The sequence below is a fragment of the Chrysochloris asiatica genome, unplaced genomic scaffold (genome assembly GCF_000296735.1).
Source record: "Chrysochloris asiatica unplaced genomic scaffold, ChrAsi1.0 scaffold00062, whole genome shotgun sequence".
Taxonomy (NCBI): Eukaryota; Metazoa; Chordata; class Mammalia; order Afrosoricida; family Chrysochloridae; genus Chrysochloris; species Chrysochloris asiatica.
Window position 1 is genome coordinate 10,458,156 of NW_006408580.1, and position 22,340 is coordinate 10,480,495.

The following is a 22,340-nucleotide window of genomic DNA, read 5'->3' on the forward strand; positions in this document are numbered from 1 at the left end:
AAAGAAACTCAATCATTTATCCTGCAGAGTTTGCTACATTCTGGACTTTGCTGGTTGCATCGATGTCTGGTCATTTAACATCTTCGACCTTTATGTAGTTAGATGTAGAAACTTGATTTGTTCTGATTCAAGTTCTAGCATTAAGCTCAGATACCTTCTATTCTCTTCACACCAATCAATGCCAATGAGGTAATACTTAATACCGTGAGCCCTTCCTAACTCCTCAGACCAGTGTGTTCATATGTGCACATTAAATAATTATTATTTCGTCATTAGTTCTCACTCACTTCTTCCAGCTGGAATATAACAAAACATTTGAGGCCTAATAAACTATTATAAACAGGTTGCATTATATCTAATATAATTTCAGTGTTATGTATATATGATTTAATCACAGTTCTTTGAAAATCAACAACATTTGTATCATTTTTGGTAGATAATAATGATAGTAATAATAGCAGCGAACACTTAACATAGTGCTGGCTGTGTGCCAAGAAGAGTTCTAAACCCTTTACATGCATTAAACTCACTTAATCGTCAAAGCAATGCTATGAGGTAAGTACTGCTTTCATTCCATTTTACAGAAAACCAAAACACAGAACATTGCAGTAGCTTTCTCGGGGCCTAAAAACTAGGAAGTGATGAACCTGGCATCTGAGCTCAGACAGTCTGGACCCAGAGGCCCTAGTTTTAACCCACTGTCCACACTATTTTTCTCTAAAAGCTAAGCAGATTTTCATAGCCATCCTTCAAAATTGTGCCTTCCCCTAAAGTAGATGTTTCTGGTTAGGTGAGTGTATTACGTGGGTTAAATAATTTTGCTGAAGCCATGTTTAGAAGTTTTTCTGAAATACTCGTCTTCAGTGTTTAACTAATTTTTAAAACATTGTTTGCAGTTCTTTCTTTGGATTTTACTTATTTTAAAAGTATATAATCATGTCTATATTTTTGTATAATTTCTTAGGTACACTTCACGTTGGTGATGAAATTCGAGAAATCAATGGCATCAGTGTAGCTAACCAAACAGTGGAACAGCTGCAAAAAATGCTTGTAAGTAAATGAAAGTTGTTCCTTTTCTTTTTCTAAAGATTGATTTTCAGTTTTTTAATCTGTTTTTTAATGCATGAATAAAGGGTATTCTTTTGCACTTGGAGTTTTTCTAGTGCCTTCATTTGTGTGAACTTGAACCTACACAACATTCATAAAAACTTGAAATCTAGGAGAATGTTTTGCCCCTCTTTGACAGATTGCACTTTCAGTTACCGTTCGCCATCCTTTATCTTCTGTTTCTTATCAGTCAGATGTTTGAGGCGAATCCTTTCCAGTTGTATATACATCTGAACTAATTTCTCACTGACCTCAGCAATGTGAGAAATGTCTTTCCTGTTTATCTGAGTCATCGCCAGTTGTATTGGATTTCTCTACTACATGGGGAGAGGAAAGTCAGAATAGACCAGGCCAGATTTGACCATCCATATCCAAATCTGTGTTTAAATTTGGATTTTTTTAAAGCAGAATGACAGGCTCTTGCTTATGTGCACTGTCGTAGCAAGAAGAGGGAGAGATTTCTAGACCCTCTGGTTCCTCTTCCCACAGTAGTGTAGCAGCTGCCATGTTATGAATGCCTAGTAAATGTGAAATAAGCCCCACAGACTCACTACAATCAGAAAGAAAGCCAAAATTTTAAATAATGTAGCCCAAATCATTTAATTTAGTGCAGCACCAAACCAAACCCAAACCCCCTAGAGTCGAGTCAATTCTGATTTGTAACAGTCCTCTAGGACAGAGTAGAACTGCCCCATAGGGTTTCTAAGGCCATAGATCTGCACAGCAGCAGACGACCACATCTTTCTTCCACAGAGCAGCTAGGGGGTTCGCACTACTGACCGTAGCAGTCAAGAGCTTAACCACTGTGCCACCAGAGCTGCTTAAAATTTAACACACTAAATAGAATTTTTATGTAATTACTCTATTGTCAAGGTCAATTTATATTCACTCTTGAAAGATTTCATTTTTTGTAGTCCCGTCTATAAAATGGTAGCCATTAGAGAATGGTATTCCACTGCTGTAGGAACAAAGCACTCAGCCTTGACTTCATAGCACGTTTCCCAGAACTTCCTCTACTGTAACTGTGAGCACTTTATAGCAAGAGTTCCCTTCAGCATTGCAGGCTTTTAGGTGGCTTCCACTAGTTGCCTCACATGTTTTGAGTGGTTATTTGTGTGTTTTTGTGTGCAACATTTATTTGTAAGAGAACTCTATTTTTTTTTTTTTTTTCCTCCAGAGGGAAATGCGGGGGAGTATTACCTTCAAGATTGTGCCAAGTTACCGCACTCAGTCTTCATCCTGTGAGGTAATAACTGTAACGAACCACCCCCATCTCCTCTGAGTTCTTAACTAACTGTCTGCTGATGGCTGAATGTTTTGGCTTTCTGGGAAATTGTTTCTGCCTGTGCTGTTAGATCACTGCACACCAATTTTACAACAAAGATAACGGAACAGAGTAGGTCCCATCTACCTACTCAGCCCTGCTTCCATGTGGATCTCCTCAACACTGTAATCTCAGGCTGAAATCTTAAGTAAAATACAGAATCGCTACAAATAATGACATAAGACTTAACCAAGAAAAGATCTAGTCTCTAAGGGAAAAAAGAAAGACCATAATTGCAGTAATATTTCCAGGAAGAACATTACTTCCCTTGTTAAGAAATCACATAGATAGTTCTTCTTTCCAAGAATCTGCAAAGTGAGCTATTTCTGTTAAGATACCATTGTTCAAATAATTATGATAATTCTGTCTAATTGATGTTAAGTCCATTAGAAATTGATAACTTGCTTGAGGAATCAGGCTTTTTGACTCTTTGTGGAATTATTTAAATTGGGAATATTATGTGATTTGTAAATAAGCTATATTTTCTAAAGTAATATAACCCTACAGTCTCTTTCTGACAACGTTTGTCCTATAGAAATTGTAGCCTTTCTAGCTTATACTATTCAGTTTTATATTGGTTATTAAATGAGCTTCAAAAGTTTGTTCTTTTTGTATTTAGAACTATATAAACTTGCATAAATGGTATCGTTCTTTGATTATTGCACATTCAGCTTGAGTATTATTTATTAAAGCTGATCGGTTTTTGTGCTTTTCCAAGTATGTGTGCCTCAATAGGAAGTGCACTTTTCATAAAGTTAATTTTTTTAAGACTGACAAGAAACTTATTGGAGCTCATCGAAAAAATTGCATTTGCACTTAGGAGAATTTGAGGGAGAAATTAAATGGTTGTAGCAATACTATAAACTTGACTGGGAAAATCAGAGGCTTCATATTTTCTCCTATGCCTGTTGAAATATATATTAGAATCTGTAGTTAAAAAGTCAATTTTGAGTGAGCTGTCACAATGGGGGCTTCTGCTATAATCAGGTCTTGAGCTTTTCTTAGTGGCTTTTGATTAAAGTTTCATTAATGCTATTTGAGGGGGCTTGGGAAAGTGTAGGGAAATGGAATGAAAAGATAACGTCATTTTTCCACAAACTTTTTAAAGCCCCCTCATATTTCATAAGAAAATGTAGAACTGCTTCTACTCCAGGCCTCGAGAGTTTTGAAATTTTTTACCCAGAGCACAAACCTTGCTGGGAATGAGAGAATGTCATATGCATATTCTGCATACATAGTTTTAATAGTCTAAAATCACAGATATTCCTCATACCATTTCTTACCTGTTGAAGAAATTTAGTAAACACAATTGATTTTTGTGTTTTTTGTCTAACTAACCAACCAGAGGGTACTGTTAGTTTTTAATATAACAAGTTTCTCTTTTGTTTTTAAAGTGGTTGTCCTAGTTTTGGCGTAGGCCAAGTGTCATGCATGTAAATTCTATACTCTTGAGTAAGAAAACCACCATCCTTTCCCCAACCTTTTTGGCCCTCCTATGCTCTGGCGTAACTGAAGCCTGTGGCTGGGCCTCTGGCCACCTGCCTCAGCATCCCCCAGGCCTTTGGTAAGAATAGAGACTCCAGGTCCTGACCCTGCTCACTGAATTGAGACTCTGGGGTGGCACCTGAGGATCCAACTGTTCACTACAGTTTGCGAATGCTGATCTAAGGAATCCCATTATCTTTAAGGCTAACAGGTTCCAGAAATGTTCCCTAAAGCTTCTTTTTTGTTGTTGTTAAGTGCCATCAATTTGGTTCCAACCCAGTATAGGGTGTCCAAGGAGCGGCTGGAGAGTTTGAACTGCCAACCTTGTGCTTCAAGCCGACCTTGAGGTCCAGTGCTTTATCGCAAAGCATCACACCAGCTTCTTAAGGGAACAAAAAAGAAAGGAAGACTGTCTTTTGAGCAGATAGGCACATTTCAAAGACTTAAAAAGACTACTAAACCGAAAATAAGAAAAACAAAACAAAGCCACCTGAGATCTATTTATTCTCGCTCTTTCCTCATTCTGATTGTTAAAGCTCATTTGTACAATTAGGACTGGAACCTGGATTGAGTTTTGAGTAGATTGAGTAATATAGAGAGTGCAGTCAAGGAGAGTAGAGATAGGAAGAGTGGCTGTGGCTTCTGGGATCCTTGCCTGAAGTGTAATATTTTCATAGACCCACGATTATTGTTTTCATCAATCTGCTGAAAGGCTGTAAGAATAAAGATTTCTTCTCTGACGTATTTACCCTTTTTAGTGATATTTATCCTAGAAATACTGTAAGGTGATTATATCATTAGCAGTCTTTTATTATTCTCCTCAGTTCATTTTTACTCTTTCAGTAAATTCTTAAGACTAAAGCACCAAAATTACTACAGATTTTTCAAAACTAACTTTAGTAACAATCAGGCAGTTGGGATCTTCGGCACAGTAATTTTATAGAACTATTTGTCATATTGTGGCACTTGATAGGATTTCAGTCTTACGTCACCCTTCCGGGTCTCATTTAAAGAAAGCAAAGGTTCTAGAATGTTAGCATCAGGAAAAAAATTGTTATTGAATGATATGGTCATCACTTGTAATATATAAGTCTTGAAACTGCAAAACTATTTTCATACTTCCGTGAAATCATGAAAACCAGTCAGTATGGCACCTTTACAGCTAAAACCTCAAAGGAAATGGTTGTCAGACTGTGGTTCTAACTGTTGATGTAAATATCTCTGTGTTTCTGTGCTGGTGTTCTGTGTTAATGAACCTTGTGTCTTATTTCAGAGAGATTCCCCTTCCACTTCCAGACAGTCCCCAGCTAATGGTCATAGCAGCACTAACAATTCTGTTTCGGTAAGAACTCTAGCTCCACACAACAAAAGTGTGACAATTTTGTTGGTGCTCACCTGCCATAAGTGTTCTAGTTACGTGTGTTCAGTGGAAATTTTGTCTTCTGCTGATATACAAGGCTACTACAGCTACAATGCAGTTTGCTCCTGGGAAATCTTTTTCAACCTTGTCTTCTCATTAAAACTCCTTTTCTAATGTTCAATTTGAAGAAATGTAGTTCAAAAACTGCTTTGATCATTTTAAAAATATTTCTATTCCACCCTCCTAGTACTATAATTTTGCTCTGTCATTTGCAAAGGATGTCAATGGAAATTTGGTATAAATTTCTAAATATGTTTACTTTTTTAATTTGATAAAGGTAAAGAAATCTAAGAATTGTGCAGAGCAGGCATTTGGGTTTTCTCGGGCTTTGTAGTTTTCTATTCTGAGTGATATCAGCAACATGTTTTCGTTTCCGCTATCTAAGTTTACGAATTGGTGTGCCCTCTGTTATTGTGGTACGTGCACATATTTTTGTGAATTATAAGCCTTGCCTGGACATGAAAAGCAAAAGGAACTGGCTTCAAACTGCACTTAAGCCACTCTCTTATCACATCTTTAACACAAAGTACTTACTTTCTGTTTGACTGAAATCTGGGATTTTGCAATTTTTAAAAGAATGATCCATTTTGTAGTATGTAAAAAATTGTTTTTAATTTGTTTAAACAAATGGAAGCACTTATAGGTGCAGGTTTGCAATTTGTTGGGGTAGCAAAACCATCTTTTAAGTTTTTGATACTGCTGTTTATCACCCAGTACAAGTTATTGGAAATTCTAACAGTGCAGTAGTATCGCTTGTTTTTCCTGATTACTAATTTGCCCTTTTAGAATATATCCTTTTTTATAATCAGGAAAAATTGTAAGTAATTTAGAAATCCTCTCCAGTGGAATGATATTCTATCCGTAAAAGGAATTATGAAAGAAAATTTTCTGTGACTTTATTCTGAACTTCAAAGTAGGCTCCCAAGGGAATTCATGTACGACAGTTAACATATACGATACTTTTAAAGTGATGAAAATCCACATAATCTTTAAATTTTTCAAACACTAAATGGTTACAGTGACTAAGTTGAAAAGGGCAACAGCTCTTTTTCGTTTGGGAGGTTATTTTGTTGTTTTGTTTTGTTTTTCAATAGGCTAGTTCACCTGCAGTGGCTTTTGTGTTGAAGATGCTGAATTGTTTCTTAAGAACACATTTTCTCTCTGCTTAAACTTAACCTGCTTTCTACAGCTTGCTGCTAAATGGCCTGGGTTTGATTTTTTTTTTATATATATATATATAACTCAACATTTCTGAGAAATGGAATCATGTATGTTATCTCTTTACATCTTAAATGTAGCTTTTTTTTTTAATCCATATTGTAACAAAACACACAAATTATCTTGTACTCTTGAATAGTAAATGAAAATTTTTCTCCTGGGTTGGCTTTATTCTACAGGACTTGCCATCAACTACCCAACCAAAAGGACGACAGGTGAATAGATATGCTCTATAGAAACCTCTCTAAACTGAGCTGCTTAATAGCCAATCCTTTATTAACCCTTTCCATCCCGTTATGTCTGCATTTTGGACCATAACATTTGAGCCTTGAGAGCTTGTACCATTTCATTTTAACACATTATACGTGACTAATTTTCTATAAAGATTTTTTGGCCTCACATCTTTGTAGCTGTGATGGTTATTGTAATTTCAACCTGATAATTTTGTGTCGATGGGTAAGAACTTGGCCTTTGGGAATCTTGTGGGCCTACCTCGGGTATGGGGGAAAAAAAAATGCCTTAAAGGTTCCAAAATTGTTAGAGTTCTCAGAATAACTAAAATATACCTATTGATGAACATTTTTGAGTGGTACTTTTCTGAAATTTGAAAACTTTTTTCTTAAATTTATCTTTGTATGTATGAAACTTCTAAATGACAGTTACATGAAGAATACAAGCACATCAATATCGTTGCTTTTACATCCTCTTGTGCCTGTGTTAGGTCAAACCTAAAAAGTTAACTACTGCCTAACACGATCAAGTGACTTTCAAATTGCTAACACTTTAAAAGCAGAGATTCTATGTACAAATGCAGAGACTAGTTAATTTTATAGGCCAGTTTTCTGAAAATAAGCGCAAAACAGAAAAGGCATGCAATGATTCCAAAGCCTCAGGTTGGTTTTACAGTGACTTAATCACTGACACTCAAATTTAATTTCAAGAGATAAAAATGTTATGGTATTTTTGTTCTTGAAATGTGGTTTTAAAAATTAATCCCATTTAGAGTGAGATTTACATCAATTAGCACCTAATAGACTTCAGCCACAGTTTAGTAAAGACATTATACCTGACATCACATTGGATATCTAGTACCTTATTAAAGCATTTCAGAATGAAGTCATTCTTAACAACGCTGCCCTTATAAACTAATCTGTTTCTTTGTATAATATTCACTTGGTATAAATAAATTCACTTATTATATAAACTCAGAGCCTTGAACTATACATGTCTCAAAGCTCTGTACTGATTTCAAGTGTTATATTGGCAAAACCAGAATTCAAATTCATTTTTGTTCCCCCAGAAGAGGAAAATATTTAACACAAAGCCTTAATCCTTTTGATAAAGCAAAACTTGAAAAATCTTTTTAAGCAATTGTTTGGATTACATTTCAAGTGTGTTCATAGTGTGTAGACACGCTGCCAGGTGTCAGGTCAACATTTTCCAGCAAGATACCAACCCAAAGATCTTGTTATTTTTATATCATGTTGTGCTTTAGGGTTAAAACCTACCCTGCATGAATTAATGTCTTAATGCATTAATGATTTAAACACTGCCACATGCTCATGACAACTATCCAAGACATCAACTAATATGTGTAGGTTTTAAAATGGTGAGCATATTTCTCTGTAATTATCAACCTATTCTGCTATAGTAAATGCAGAAATTACATATTTTTATGGAACATGTATCTTAAACATTCCCTTCAAATAAAAACAGCAAGATTTTGAGCCTCTACACATCAATGATAGTATGTTATTTCTAGTGGTAGATGGTTTTTGTGTTGCATTTCCATACATCATGTTTTACTTTCCTCATTTGATGTTCTGTTTGTATTATAAGTGTCGGTGTGCAGTTATTCGAAGATTAGAGCTACCTGTTTTCTTCCCTATCACTTTGGCATCCTTTTTGACAAATGCCTGTTTTATAGATCTATGTAAGAGCACAATTTGAATATGATCCAGCCAAGGATGACCTTATCCCATGCAAAGAAGCTGGCATCCGATTCAGAGTTGGCGACATTATCCAGATTATTAGTAAGGATGATCACAATTGGTGGCAGGGTAAACTGGAAAACTCCAAAAATGGAACTGCAGGTCTCATTCCTTCTCCTGAACTTCAGGAATGGTATGTTTTTGTTTTTTGTTTATTTGATTTTGTAATAAAAAATGAAATCTTATTTTTCAACTCCCTATTGTTTTACAGTACAAAACCCATTCTGTTACGTTCCTCGCTTTACTTGGCAGACAAAATTCAACTCAGTTATCCAAGAATTGGAAATCTTCAGGACTTAGCAAGATCCTCGTTGTTAGCATCAAGTCCTGTAAAAGGACTGTCACCCAGTTCCATGTAAGGAAAGGAAAGGAAGGTGGAGAGAAACTGAGTTAGGTCCAGGTCACGTCCTAGAAGCAAAGCTATGAAGGGAGCCCTCTACTCCAACTTGCTGTTCCAAACATTTTAGAATGTTTGCTGATAATACACATAGCAAAGGCGCCACCAATTCAGCAGTTTCTACATGTACCACTTAGTATCACTGATGACATTCTTCTGAGCTGTATAGCCGTTCTCACCCTTCTTTTCCGAATTGTTCCTCCTCCATTCACATACATTTACTGCCTCTAAGGCTCCTATCTGTGGAGTCCTGGTGAGGCGCTGTGGGCTAATGCATCAGACTGCAAAGTCGTTTGAACTGCAAGGTCGGTGGTTCAAGCTCACCAGCTGTTCCTTGGAAACCCTATACAGGGTCGCTATGGGTCGGAATCGACTCGACGGCACTTAACAACAACAGCAAGGTTCTTATCTAAGGAGCTCTGGTAGCGTAATGGTTACAAGTCAGGCTGCTAACTTTTAGTTAAGCAGTTCGAAACTACCAGCTGTTCCGCAGAAGAAAGATGAGGATTTCTGCTCCCATAAACATTTACAGCCTCAGAAGCCCTATACAGGGTCTCTATGAGTAGAAACCGACTCTCCAGCACACCACCAAGATTCCTTTCTAGACTCCTGGTATGGCTCTGTAGGATCAGCACTGAACTGCCAACCACAAGGTCGATGGTTCAAACCCACCAGCTGTTCTTAGAAAGCCATACAGGATCGCTCTGAGTTGGAACCAACTTGACGGCTCATAACAACAGCAAGGTCCCTCTCTAAGGAGCCTTGGTAACATAGTGGATTAAGCACAGGTCTGTTAACCATAACCATGGGCCAGCGGTTCGAACCTACCAGATACTCTGAGGTAGAAAGATGAAGCAGTCTGCTTCCTTAAAGATTTATAGCTGGAGAAGAAATCTGTGGGTCAGTCTACTGTGTGTTTTAGGATCTATTGCTGTGAGTTGGAATTGGGTTTGCTGTTTTTCGTTTTCAGATTCCTATGCACTGGACTGCTAACCGCAAGGTCAGCAATTCAAACCCAGCAGCCACTTCTCAGAAAGCCTTTACAGGGTCTCTGTGAGTCCAAACTGACTCGACGCTTTACAACAACAACAACAACATAGGGAATTTTTAGTCTCTATTGTCAATTTGCTCTGACATTAGAACTGCATTCTTTTAAAATGTTCCTTTGCCTTGGCCCACACCACACCATACCACACCACACCACCCCCAGCAAAAGACTCAAATGCAGTGATTTACTGTCACTACGCTTATTTGAAGATAAAATGTGTTTCACTCTTAGGGGAAAAGGGAAGTCAGAAGCTTTGTTCTTTGCCTTTCCAGTTCTTTAAAATGACTTTTTTGTTAGAAAGTTTATGCTTGAGAGCAGGCTCCAGTCAGGTAGAACACTGTTTTGAAAGAGAAAGCGCACTCTGAGAGAACAGGGACTGATTAGGAATCACAGAAAGTGATACAGTTTGGGCAAATACATTTCTGCTGTTTGTGTTGTGACTTACGTAGTTGGACTGTGTTTCGAAAGATGTTGGTTTTACCTTTGTCCGTATTCTGGCTATCTACTGCAGTCTAGTGTCTAGTATTGTTTCATGTGACTTAAAAAATAAATAACCATTAGGCATTGTGCCCATGCCCTCAGAACTGCTTGCAGACTAAAAAAATTACGTCCCTAAACATCCATGCAACAAGATGGATTGGCACAGTGGCAGCAGCAATGGGCTCAAGCATAGCAAAATTTGTGAGGTTGGCTCAGGACCGGGCAGTGTTTCGTTCTGTTGTGCATAAGGTCACTATGGGTCGGTATCGATGCTGCAGCACCTAACAACAATAAACGTTCATAACGGTTTTTGCACCCATTTTTCTCACTAAACTTTGGGCTATCCCAGGTTTCCCATATTCTTAAAAATAGAATATTGGGGCTGATGAGGATCACAGTTGCCCAGAGGAAGTTGAAACTTTCTATCTTGCATTGTCTTTCAGTCAAATAGTTACAGCTTGAGCAGTGATTTCTAAGTTGCTTTGATTTTGTACTGATACTGACATATTACAAACCGTCGTGTTGACTGTTGTTGCAGAATGTATGCATTGGCTGAAAATAATTCTATAGATTCCAGACCTCCTCTCCCTGGTTAGAATATCTATAGAATTGAAATCATGCTTACCTGATGCCAGGAACTTTTTTTCCTCTGAAAAAATCCTAAGCCATGGAGTGGAAAGAGGAAAAGTGCTTCCTACTTCACGTAATGGTGGACTAGGTGATTTAGATCACTCCTCCTGCAGGGAAAAAAAAAGAAACAAGAAAAGTGCTGCAGAAAATATGTTTTGTTAAATTACCTTAAAAGCATGGAGTAGTTTAAAAGGTACTGGGGGATCTTGATGAGCAATTTTTATGTGAAAGCCTTTAATCAGAGCAATAAGCAGATTATTGGAGCACTAAATTGGCCCATTTTGCCATGAGGACATTTGCTATTAGTGCACATTTCAGTGCCAGAGGACCAAGGTTAAGACCCCAGGCCTGGACAAATTGGAGAATCTTTTAGGAGGCTCTCCCCATATTGTTAGGACTGCAAAAGGCTGTACTCTTGTATGTCTGTTTGTAAGAGCAGATAAATACACCCTTCTTCCCTTCAACACCAGGGAACTGTAGAGCAGATTGTCACTGAGCAGAGCAAAAGACAAGAATAAAAGAAGAACGGATTTCTGATAAAATTGTGGCCAGTGGTCCACCTTGAATGAATTTCAACCCCGGGTGCACATAGCCCAGGTCGATCTGCAAACCTCAAACCATGCACTTGTTCTGAGGTTTCCCCTTCACTAGTAATTGCAGATACATGGTATCAACAAAAGGAAAGTCTCTGAATGACACTTTTATCCTAGGTTGTGATGCCAGACCTCATCCAAACCTCTGCATCAACTTTTCAAAGGCCAGTAGCCAGTAAGATCCAAAATAACCAAGCACACAAAGAAACAAGGTGGCATGATTGAGACTCGACCGAAATGACAGCAGACACAAGCACCAACCCACTTGAGGGATTGGAACTAACAGACAAAGGTCTTAAAATAACTTTGCTTACTAGAAGAATCTCTTCAGGGAAACATTGTTATTGCTAAGTGCCATCAAGTCGTTTCTGACTCTTAGCGACCCTATACAGGGTTTCTGAGGAGCAGCTGGTGGATTTGGACCTTGCAGTCCAGTGCTTATACCAGGACTTAGATCTGAAACAGAGCCAAAAGAAACTCCCAGAAACAAGAAAAAGAATGCAATAATAAAATAAAAATTAAATTATATAGGGTTTCCAAGGAGCAGCGGGTTGAACCACCAACCTTACAGTTCACCTGTTAAAAGGACTAAAAGTCAAAATATAGACCACTCCAGATGCTGGCAAGGATATGGGATAAATGGAATTCTCATACACTTATGGTCAGAATGTATAATGGTAAGGCAGGTTTGGAAGACAGTTTGGCAGTTTCTTAAATAGTTAAACATACACCTATCATATGACCCATATAGTCCAATCCTAGGTATTTACCTAAGAGAAACAAACACATATATTGTAGTTAAATGCTAACTCACAGCAACCCTGTATTGGGTTTCCTAGGCTTCTTAAATCTTTGCAGGAGCAGAAAGCCTCACCTTTCTCCCATGGAGTAACTGGTGGACTCGAACCACCAGCCTTGTATTGCGTAGTCCAGTGCTTATCCTTTGGAATCACCTCTGTACCCACTCAAAAGTGTGTATAAGAATGTTGAAAGCAGCATTATTTGTAATTGTTACTAGAAACTATGCAAAGGTCCATCAATAGTTTAATACATAACAAATTGCGATCTGTCCATGTAATGGAATCTATTGCTACTCCGCAATAAAAAGGACTGAATTACTGATGCATGCAACAATAAGGGCAAATTGCAAAATCATTATACTGAGTGAAAGAAGCAAGACAGAAAAAGAAAGAACATACTATATGAATCCATCTATATAAAACTCCAGAAAATGAAAACTCATCTATAGTAACAGTGGTTGCCTGGGAAGAGAGGGGGAGAGGAATTTCAAAAGGGCACAAGGAAATTCTGCAAGTGTTAGAAATGTTTGTTAACTTGACTGTAGTCATTTCTTGGGATGTATACATTTTTTGCACTTAAAATCACATTCAGTTTATTGCCAAAAAACTGAACTCAATACATAGGCAAAAATTGTAAAAGAAAAGGATTCTAACTGGGATGATGAGGAAGAGGCTCACTGGGCAATATGTGTCTGGAGGCTTGGGTAGGACTTTGAATGAAGGTGTGTAGGAAGGCAGTCCTGACTGAGAGGAAAGCACATTTTCCCCTAGTGGGAAACTGTTCTGGTCTCTAGCATATCAGCGAGAATGCAATACTAATGAGAAAGATCCAAAATAATACTGTCAGCCAAACTTGGAACCTCAGTTCAGATGTACAACTACACAGAGCTACATTTTACACATCCTGTAGGTGAGAAATCAATTTTTTTGGACCAAATGCCTTACTTTATTTGTCTTTGTTCAATTTCATTTTGCTTGGCCAAGCACATCAATCTAGTCTTTTTGATATGTTTTGTGTCCCTGAATCTGTCATCCCCTCCCTTGCCTATTTTAGGTCATTATCCAAGTCATCAGTAGAATATTGAATATGTGTTTGAGGTTTCTCTCCATATTAACCTTAATCCTCACATAATCTGTGTATTTACTGAGCTAAAAGAAATGACTTTTATTTCCTGGGTGGCTGGTAAAAATTATTTTCATTTTTTTTATCATCATATCACATATGAACACACTACAAAATTTTACTGGCAACTTTTTAGTTCTACTTTGGAAATTTAGAAACATTTATGTATTAAAAGATATCCTATAACATTACCAGGGTTAGGATTTTTGTCTCTTTTAACCTGTCAAAAAGACCTCAATTCTGCTTATGGTTCCAAAGATTGTATGCCTAAGCTATAGTTATGACTAATAGCACATATTGGCTTGTTCTAGAGGAATCCCCAAAGCAAAGATTTCATCAGCCTCCTTTGTATGCCACTTAGGTGATAGAGGGAGACTGGCTTTAATGCTATTACTTGAGAGTTCACATTGCCAATAAATGTCTTTCCCCCAACCAAAAATAAATAAAATAATAATAAGGGAGGGTAAGAGACATGGAGGACAATCTCTTCAAGAAAATAGAATAGAATAGGAGAGAAGATTTACGAACTCCTTTTATGATGCCAACATTACCCTGGTACCAAAATGAAATCTATACCTTCAAGAAAAGGAAACGACATATCAGTAGCTCTCATGTACTTAGATACAGAAAACCTCAGCAAAATACTAGCAAGTTGAATCCAGCAACATATAAAAAGGATAATAGACTGTCACCCAGTAGAGTTTGTATAGAATGCATAACGGGTTCGACCCAAAAATCAACATGATCCACCATATTAGGAGACTAAGGAAGAGAATCCCCATGGTCTTATCAATGTTGTTAGTTGTTGTCAAGTCGATTCCAACTCATAGCAACCCCTTTTGGGCAAAGTAGAACTGTTCTCTAGGGTTTGCTAGGCTGTGACCTTTCTAAAGCAGATCACCTTGCCTTTCTTTCGAGGCACCTCTGAATGGGTTTGAACTGCTAACCTTTTCGTCTCGTAGTTGAGTGTTTCACCCAGGGATTCCTGCTGAGATCAATAGATGCAGAAATAGGATTTGCTAAAATGTGACATCCAATCATAAGTAAAACTCTCAAACTATGAATGGAAGAGAACTGCCTTCACCTGATAGAGGTCATCTACAATAAACCTACAGCTAACAATTCTAGAAAGAGGAACAGGTTGTTTTAGGTGATACCATTTTGCCTATAGAAATTCAGAAGAACCTATAGATGAACAAATAGAAGTACTAGGAGATTGTAGTAAGTTTGGTGATTCAAAATCATTATATCAAAAATTATTTCTAGTTCTATTTACCAGCAACAGAGAATAAAAGTTGTAAAAGATGCCAAATACAACACCATTATAGATCTATAAAGTATTTTTGCAAAAAAAAAAAAAAAGTCCCTGAATTTTAGTAAGCCACTACACATGATTACCTATTTGCACAAAATGCAAAGGACAGAGGAATATATTAGTGTCACCACAGGGCTGCAATTAGAAAAATCCAGACTCAGAAAGTAGAGGATAACGAGGTTCTGTAACAAATAAATTGCAAGAAAACAAAAAAGAGAAAAAGAGAAAGCAAAGGAACCTATAGACTTGACAGATGCTTGTATCTTGAATTTGTTTCAAAGTAATCCAGGATCGGGAGAGTGTAAATAATAAAAAAATAAGCTATAAGTTAGTGATTTTTGAAGCTGGATTGTAGGTAGTTGGGGTTTGGGGCTTGAGTTTTCTGCTCTTGTAGGCATATGGAATTTTCAGTATTTAAATGTCTTTTTCAATGCAATGACTTTTTAAGATTTTTTATCATTTGCAATGACTTTTTAAAATTTATAAATGGTAACCTAGGAATAATCTAACAATTGAATCTAACAGGCATGTTCAAGACATTTGTATGGTAAATTATAAAATTTATTGAGCTAGTAAAGAAGATCTAAATAAATGGAGAGAGTTGCTATGTTCATGGACTGGAAGACTCAATATTATAAAGATGCCTATTCCTCAATGGCTGATTCATAGATGCAATGTAATTCCAGCCACAATCCCAATATTTTTCAGTTGTTTTTGTTTTGTTGTTGTTGTTTTTTAATTGATGAGCTAATTTTAAAACTCTACATGGAAATGCACAGGATCAGGAATAGCCAAGATACTTTTCTAGAACAAGGATGGAGGCCTTGTTTTTAGCAGATACGAAAACTTCTTCTAGAAATCTGGGTACAGAGATGCTCAAATAGACCAATGAAACAAAATAGAGAACCCAGAAACTTTCCTGCACATAAATGGATAATTGATAGTTGACAGAAATGGCAATGCATAGCAGAAGGAAAGAAGTTCTGGTGTGGCCATGTAGGAAAAGTATTGGACTGCTAACTGCAAGGTTGATGGTTCAAACCCACCAGCTGCTCCTTGGAAACCCTATACAGGGTCACTGTATGAGTCGGAACTGACTCGATAGCATAGCACTTCAGAACAAGAAGCAGTGGGAAATGGACAGGTCTTTCGCTAAATCATGTTGGAAAGCTGGGTATCCATTATGGAAGAGAGAAGAAATCAGACCCCTACTTCATGCCACATGTAAAAATTGGTTCCAGTATATTAAAATTCAAATGCAAAAGACAAAATCCTAAACCCTCAAGAAGTTAATATTGGAGGACATCTTCAGGGACAAAGAGGGATTCCTTAAACAAAACACTAAAAATACTTCCCATAAAGGAAAGTAACAAGTTAAAAATTAATATCTTAATATTCATCAGAATACTCCAGAAAAAGAGTAAAAAAGCAAGATTGAGAGTAGAAGATATCTGCAACACTTACAACTAAGAAAGGTGCAATACCTAGACTATATAAAGAATTTCTACAAATCAGTGGGAAAAACACAGACACCTGAATACAAAAATGGTCAATAGACTTGAACAGGCAGTTTATCATAGAGAAACTTTAGTGGCCAATAATCCTAAGAAAATGTGCTCAATCTCATTAGTAATCAGTAAAATGCAAAGTTAAAAGCATAATGATATTTTCTTACTCACCATGATCGCTTAAATGAAAGGTTGATGATACTAAGTGTAGACAAGGAAATCAGACAATAAGAACTCTGCTGGTGGTATATAAAAGCAGTACAGCCTCTTTGAAAAATAATTTTGCATTTACAATAGCATTGTACAGCATTCTGACAGTGGTTTCGGTTCTTTTTTATGTGGGTTGCTGAGGGACCCTCTGGTTGGTCCACAAGCAGAATCATTAACTAAGAAAAATTTTCTGTGGCAGTATCCTAAAATGCAATATTTGCTTCGACTAAGCCTAAGAGCAACTTTTAAACATTATCTATGCATATAAGTACTGAATACTATATAATCAAGTAGAACAAAATTTAATTATCTGATTGTGATATTAACTATGGATGTAATTATAGGTCTCCCCCCCCCCCAATTTTAGACTATAATCACTGTGTAGTTGTATTACCATTTAATAGGCATCTTCTGTGTGCCTGGTACTATGCTAGGGACATTATTTACACTTTTTCTTCTAGACCTTTGCAATGGTTGCACAAGAGGCTGTTGTTGTTATGTGCCATGCAGTTGGTTTGACTCATAGCAACCCTGCATAGGGTTTCCGAGGCTGTAAATCTTTACGGGAACAAAAAGCCTCATCTTTCTCCTGTGGAACAGCTGGCAGATTCTAACTGCTGGCCTTGCAGTTAGAATCTGCCTGGATTATGAGCAGCTCCGCTCATAATCCACTATGCTACCAGAGCTCCTTGCATAAGAGGCTAGGAGGGGTTAAGGAGTTTGCCAATATAATATAATTGCTCTAATGCCACACTGATCCTACTCTCTCACTTATTAGCTGTGTGATTTGGAACAAATTACTATTAACCCTTGAACAATGCAAATTTGAACTGCATGGGTGCATTTATTACACAGATTTTTATTAAAAACAACAACAACAACAAACTGCCAGATGATGATAAGCATCTCGGCATGAGCAATGTGTTTCTCCAGTAAATTGTGTACCATAGTACAACGTGATCTCTTCATGGTTCTCACCTATTTTTATAGTGTTTAGTGCAAGACTGTCAACTTTGAATAGCACCATGGGATTCATATGAATCTACTAGTGATGATGGTAGTGCTCCCTCCCAAGAAGCAGAGAAAAATCATAACATTATAAGAAAATGTTGAATTGCTTGATATGGTCTGCAGTTGCAGTTGCTTGCTACTTCAAAATAAATTAATCCAGACGATTGTTTAAAAAAAGGGGGTTGGGGGGAAGGATTCTTGAAGCCATTACTACAGCTATGCCAGCAAGCACAAAAGGCTTGCAATTTTTGCATTATCTCTTTTTACCTCCTATTGAAAACACACCTTTTATGTGGGCGCGGTATATAATGCACTTAACATACAAAATATGTGTTAATTGACTATGTTATCAGTAAGGCTTCTTTCAACAGTAGTAAAGTTTTGGGGTAGTCAAGTTATATGCAGATTTTCGACTACGGGAGATCAGCACCCATAACTCTGGCATTGTTCAAGGGTCAAGTATATTTGGCCACTGTAAAATGTGACCTGATTTCATGTGTTGTTAGAATGATTAAGTAATTTGATACAAGATTAAATGAGTTGATACATGTTAAGATGTTAGAAAAGTACTAACACTAAGTGCTCAATGAACAAGGATTCAAACCAAGCCTGACTGAATTCAAAATTCCATGCTCATTCCACTTTATCTGACAGCCGTAAGTTTACACTTCTAACCCGTCATTGGCTACCATATGCTCAAGCAATGCAATGTCATTTTCATATATGCCTATGCTTTCAAATCATTTCTAGGAAATTGTCCTAAAAGCCAAACAACATCCTTTATCTGAATGATTTGAAAAGTTTGGGATGAGTATATTCATGCTGGTTCATGTAAATAAACTCTTCAAATGAATGATTGTTTTTTCTTTTATCAGCACAAAACTATACCTGAGTGTTTTTTGTTTTTGTGTGTGTTTGCTAGGCGAGTAGCTTGCATTGCCATGGAGAAGACCAAGCAGGAGCAGCAGGCCAGCTGTACCTGGTTTGGCAAGAAAAAGAAGCAGTACAAAGATAAATACTTGGCAAAGCACAATGCAGGTAGGAAAAAGTACAGATGTTACCAGGGCTGGGTTATACAGCTCAGTCTTTGGAGTCCTCCATCCAGAAGTTCCACCATACGAGACCTTCATTAGAGCTTGCAAAAATAACTTTGTAAGAAACATCTCCTTCATTATTATTAATATATTGATTATTTGCTATATATTGTATGGACTTATACTTTGTAGGTGCTATTTTGAAGTAGTAGTATCCTTTGGAACTAATGGAACTCAACACATTAAATTCTCCCCTGAGAAATTAGAGCTTTGAGTGTTTGCTGACTTACTAGGGTTCTTACCTCTGTGGTTTGAATTGTTCTTAAGCAGATACCTTCCCTGCAGGCTACTCTATGACCTTTGGATATATGGCGCATGATGCATAACTGAGTGCAAAGATGCACTCTTAGCAGACAGCTATGCTATATATAAATGATTCAGTAGCGGGTTTGAAAAAGCACAGATGACATGTATACTGACTTAGTTTGGTCAGTTTCTGTGACTAATCTTCATGGTATTTCCTAGTCCCAAAAGAGACCCCCAGCGAGATGGATTGGCCAAGTGGCAGCATCAGTGGACGCAAGCGTGGCAACAATAGTGAGGTTGGCCCAAGATCAGACAGTGTTAAGTTCTGCTATGCATAGGGTCGCTATGAGTAGGTACCGACTCGACGGCATCTAACAACAACAACAACAACAAAGACCAAGAACAACATTCTCTTGGCCTTGCCTACATGGTATATTTGTCTAGATGAAATATTGTGTTCATCTCATGTCAAAATACTCATGCGTTGCCTAAAAAAGTGTTTTTTTAAACCAGAAATGACTAACAAAAAAGCATGATCCATCATGGCAGTTGAATTGTCAGAAGGCTTCACAAGATGGAGCTTAAACTAAAAGAAAATGTGTGCTGATATACAAAGTGGAGTTAATTTTCAGTAACAGTTTGAAAAAAATTAAGGAACTTTTTCTGAGGAATTGAAAGCCCTGACATTGGCATTAGATTAATTCCCAAGATTTTAGAAATAACACCAAAAATCCAACATGCAGCAAGAAAAAATCAAGTGAATCCAATCCCGACTCAACAGCGCACTACCACCACCACAGAGCATTTGAGTATCTTATGACTTTTGTTTTGTTTTGTTTTACAAAGGGGAAAATATTTAAAGCAGACTAGTTAAATATTTGAGTACTAGTGTGGTGCTGTAGGATCAACATTGGGCTGCGAACCCCAAGGATGGCAGTTCAAACCCCACTAGCTGCTCCTCAGAAACACTATACAGGGTCGCTATGAATCAGAATCGACTCAGTGGCACCTAACAACAGCAACAACAGTAGTTAAACATAATTTCAGTTGAAATGTTATATTAAATGTGATCAACGTGGATGCTGCTGCGTGCTGTCAAGTCAGTTCCAACTCATAGCAGCCCTGGATAGGGTTTCTGAGGCTGTAAACTTCTACAGGACCAGAAAGCCTCATCTTTGTCTTGTGGAGCAGCTGGTGGAGTGTAACATATAACACACTACGCCACCAGGGCAACTATTCATTTTAAATGTTCAATTAGTACCATCTAAAGAAATTCACTGTAGTGCTAGCAGAATGTTACTAACACAAAACTGTCAGTGGTTGTTGCCAAGTGTCCTTAGTTGCCTTATTTCAATCATCTTCTAACGGTCTTAACATGCTCACAAGAAGATGTGTTGATATCTGTGTATATATGTATGTATACACGTTACATATATGTATGTGTATATATATATATATATATATGTCTGTGTGTGTGTATGTATATATATATATATATATATAGAGAGAGAGAGAGAGAGAGAGAGAGAGAGAGAGAAAGAGAGAGAGAGTCCGAGAGTCCTGATGTGGTATTGTAGATAAAGTCTGGACTGCTAACTGCAAGGCTGGTGATTCAAACCCACCAGCCACTCGTAGGAAACCCTATACAGAGTTGCTTTGAGTCTGAACTAATTTGACGGCACTTAACAACAATGGCACATACGACATACAAGGGGGCTTCCGAGAGTTTGTGGGAAAATAGAATGAAGAGATAATGGAATTTTTCCTTGAACTTTTTGAAGCCCCCTTATACACTACTAATGGAGGACATGTAGACAAGTGTATTCAATTTGTCAATATTTTAAAATTAAAATCTGAGGGAAAATACCAAGTTAATTGATTGGAAAATTAAAACCCTCTAAATGTCCCCCCCCCCACCAAATCAGTTGATTGATTCATTTAAGAATTTGCCAGAGAATCCGCATCCAGTTTGGTGGTCAGTATTTTCCAAAGTTTGCTTTTTCCATTATTTGACCATCGCTCAGAGCATCACTGCTCTTATTATATTGTTCTCATTCTCTCTGATTCATAATAGATGGTGCACAATGATCCTGCAGACACATCTGTAAGCTAATAGGCAACCTGAGAAAAGACACCACGTCACACAACGTGGACAAATCACCTAGCTCCCGTGAGCCTCAAAAAGAGGAAATGTTCATTCTAAATCCCAAAATTCATTTCTAATTCTAAAATTCAGTGGTTTTAAGGTTCTTTCATTACTAGGCCTGGCAAATGGGTATCAATTAGCGAAGCCAAGTACTCTCTTACGCCCCCTTATCTCAGACTTTAGCGCTCTGATAAACATGCCTGTCAAGTTTAAAGGCTATTCCCTTTGGTATTGAAAGCAGGCCTTAATGGGGTAAATGCAATGATGTTTTCTCTACTGTCTTGTTTGACATTGTACTTCCTAGCCCAAACCACAGACCTAAGTTCTTGTAGATTTAAAACTAACAATGGATGGGAGGAGGGACCCATCAACACTTTTTTGTTATCTTCAACATTTCCCTAAACAGTGGTCTTCCTGGGCATTGGAGCCTTTCTCTTCATGCCTAAGGGGTTGTTCTTTCTATATGTCAGTGTTTATCACTGAGATTGAGGTTCTCTTTCTAGGGCCTTGGCAAGAAAGTCTGAGCTTCTTAGAAAGGCCCTTTCAGAGCTACTCAAGTTTCTTTGTAGGCTTATTTGTGATGGTATGGTCAGAATACCATTTTTTTTTCCTTAAGTTTCTTCTCCCACAAATTCATGACTAATGAGTTCTCTCTCCTTTTAGTTTCCCTGGTTATGAGAAGATGCCCAGCTTTTGTCCTGCACTTTGTGAAATACTCTGCTTGAGAGAAAGTGTTCTTTTCTGTTACTCTCTTCAAGTTTCTTCCACACCAGCAACCAACTCCTCCATTCTTTATGTTGTTGTTGTGCCGTCGAGTTGGTTCCGGCCTATAGTGACCCTGTATAAGGTTTCTGAGGAGTGGCTGGTGAGCTTGAACCATTGACCTTGCAGATCAAACCAACTTTGCAGTCCAGTGCATTAACCCACAGTGCCACACCAGGACTCCATTCATTATAAACCCCACAAAAAACGGTTGTTTGGTGATTACTTTTTCTTAACACAAGATGAAATTTGTGTCAGGATAGAAAGTCAACTATTTCATCAGCCATTCTACTTTTAGCTATAATGAGACTTCACCCTAATATAATGAATTGTCTCTATAAAGAATTGCTCTAAAAGAGACCTTTGTTTATCAGTTAAGGCAGATGTTTTGAGATACTCTTCAGTTTCAGGTACTAGTCAACTATCTCATGG

The 22,340-nt window shown here is 37.5% G+C and overlaps 1 protein-coding gene across 4 annotated transcripts in view; it reads left to right on the forward strand.

Annotated features, from left to right (window-relative positions):
* CASK (calcium/calmodulin-dependent serine protein kinase (MAGUK family)) overlaps nucleotides 1-22,340 on the forward strand; it is a 548,810-nt gene that overhangs the window by 507,022 nt on the left and 19,448 nt on the right. For 2 of the 4 annotated variants that reach the window (XM_006864260.1, XM_006864259.1), the window contains 5 exons: nucleotides 965-1,050; nucleotides 2,285-2,353; nucleotides 6,734-6,769; nucleotides 8,482-8,678; nucleotides 18,583-18,698. In XM_006864260.1, the coding sequence (XP_006864322.1) occupies nucleotides 965-1,050; nucleotides 2,285-2,353; nucleotides 6,734-6,769; nucleotides 8,482-8,678; nucleotides 18,583-18,698 (504 nt within the window). Of the gene's footprint in view, nucleotides 1-964; nucleotides 1,051-2,284; nucleotides 2,354-5,189; nucleotides 5,259-6,733; nucleotides 6,770-8,481; nucleotides 8,679-18,582; nucleotides 18,699-22,340 lie in introns of all 4 variants that reach the window. The other 2 variants (XM_006864257.1, XM_006864258.1) reach the window with 2 other exon arrangements.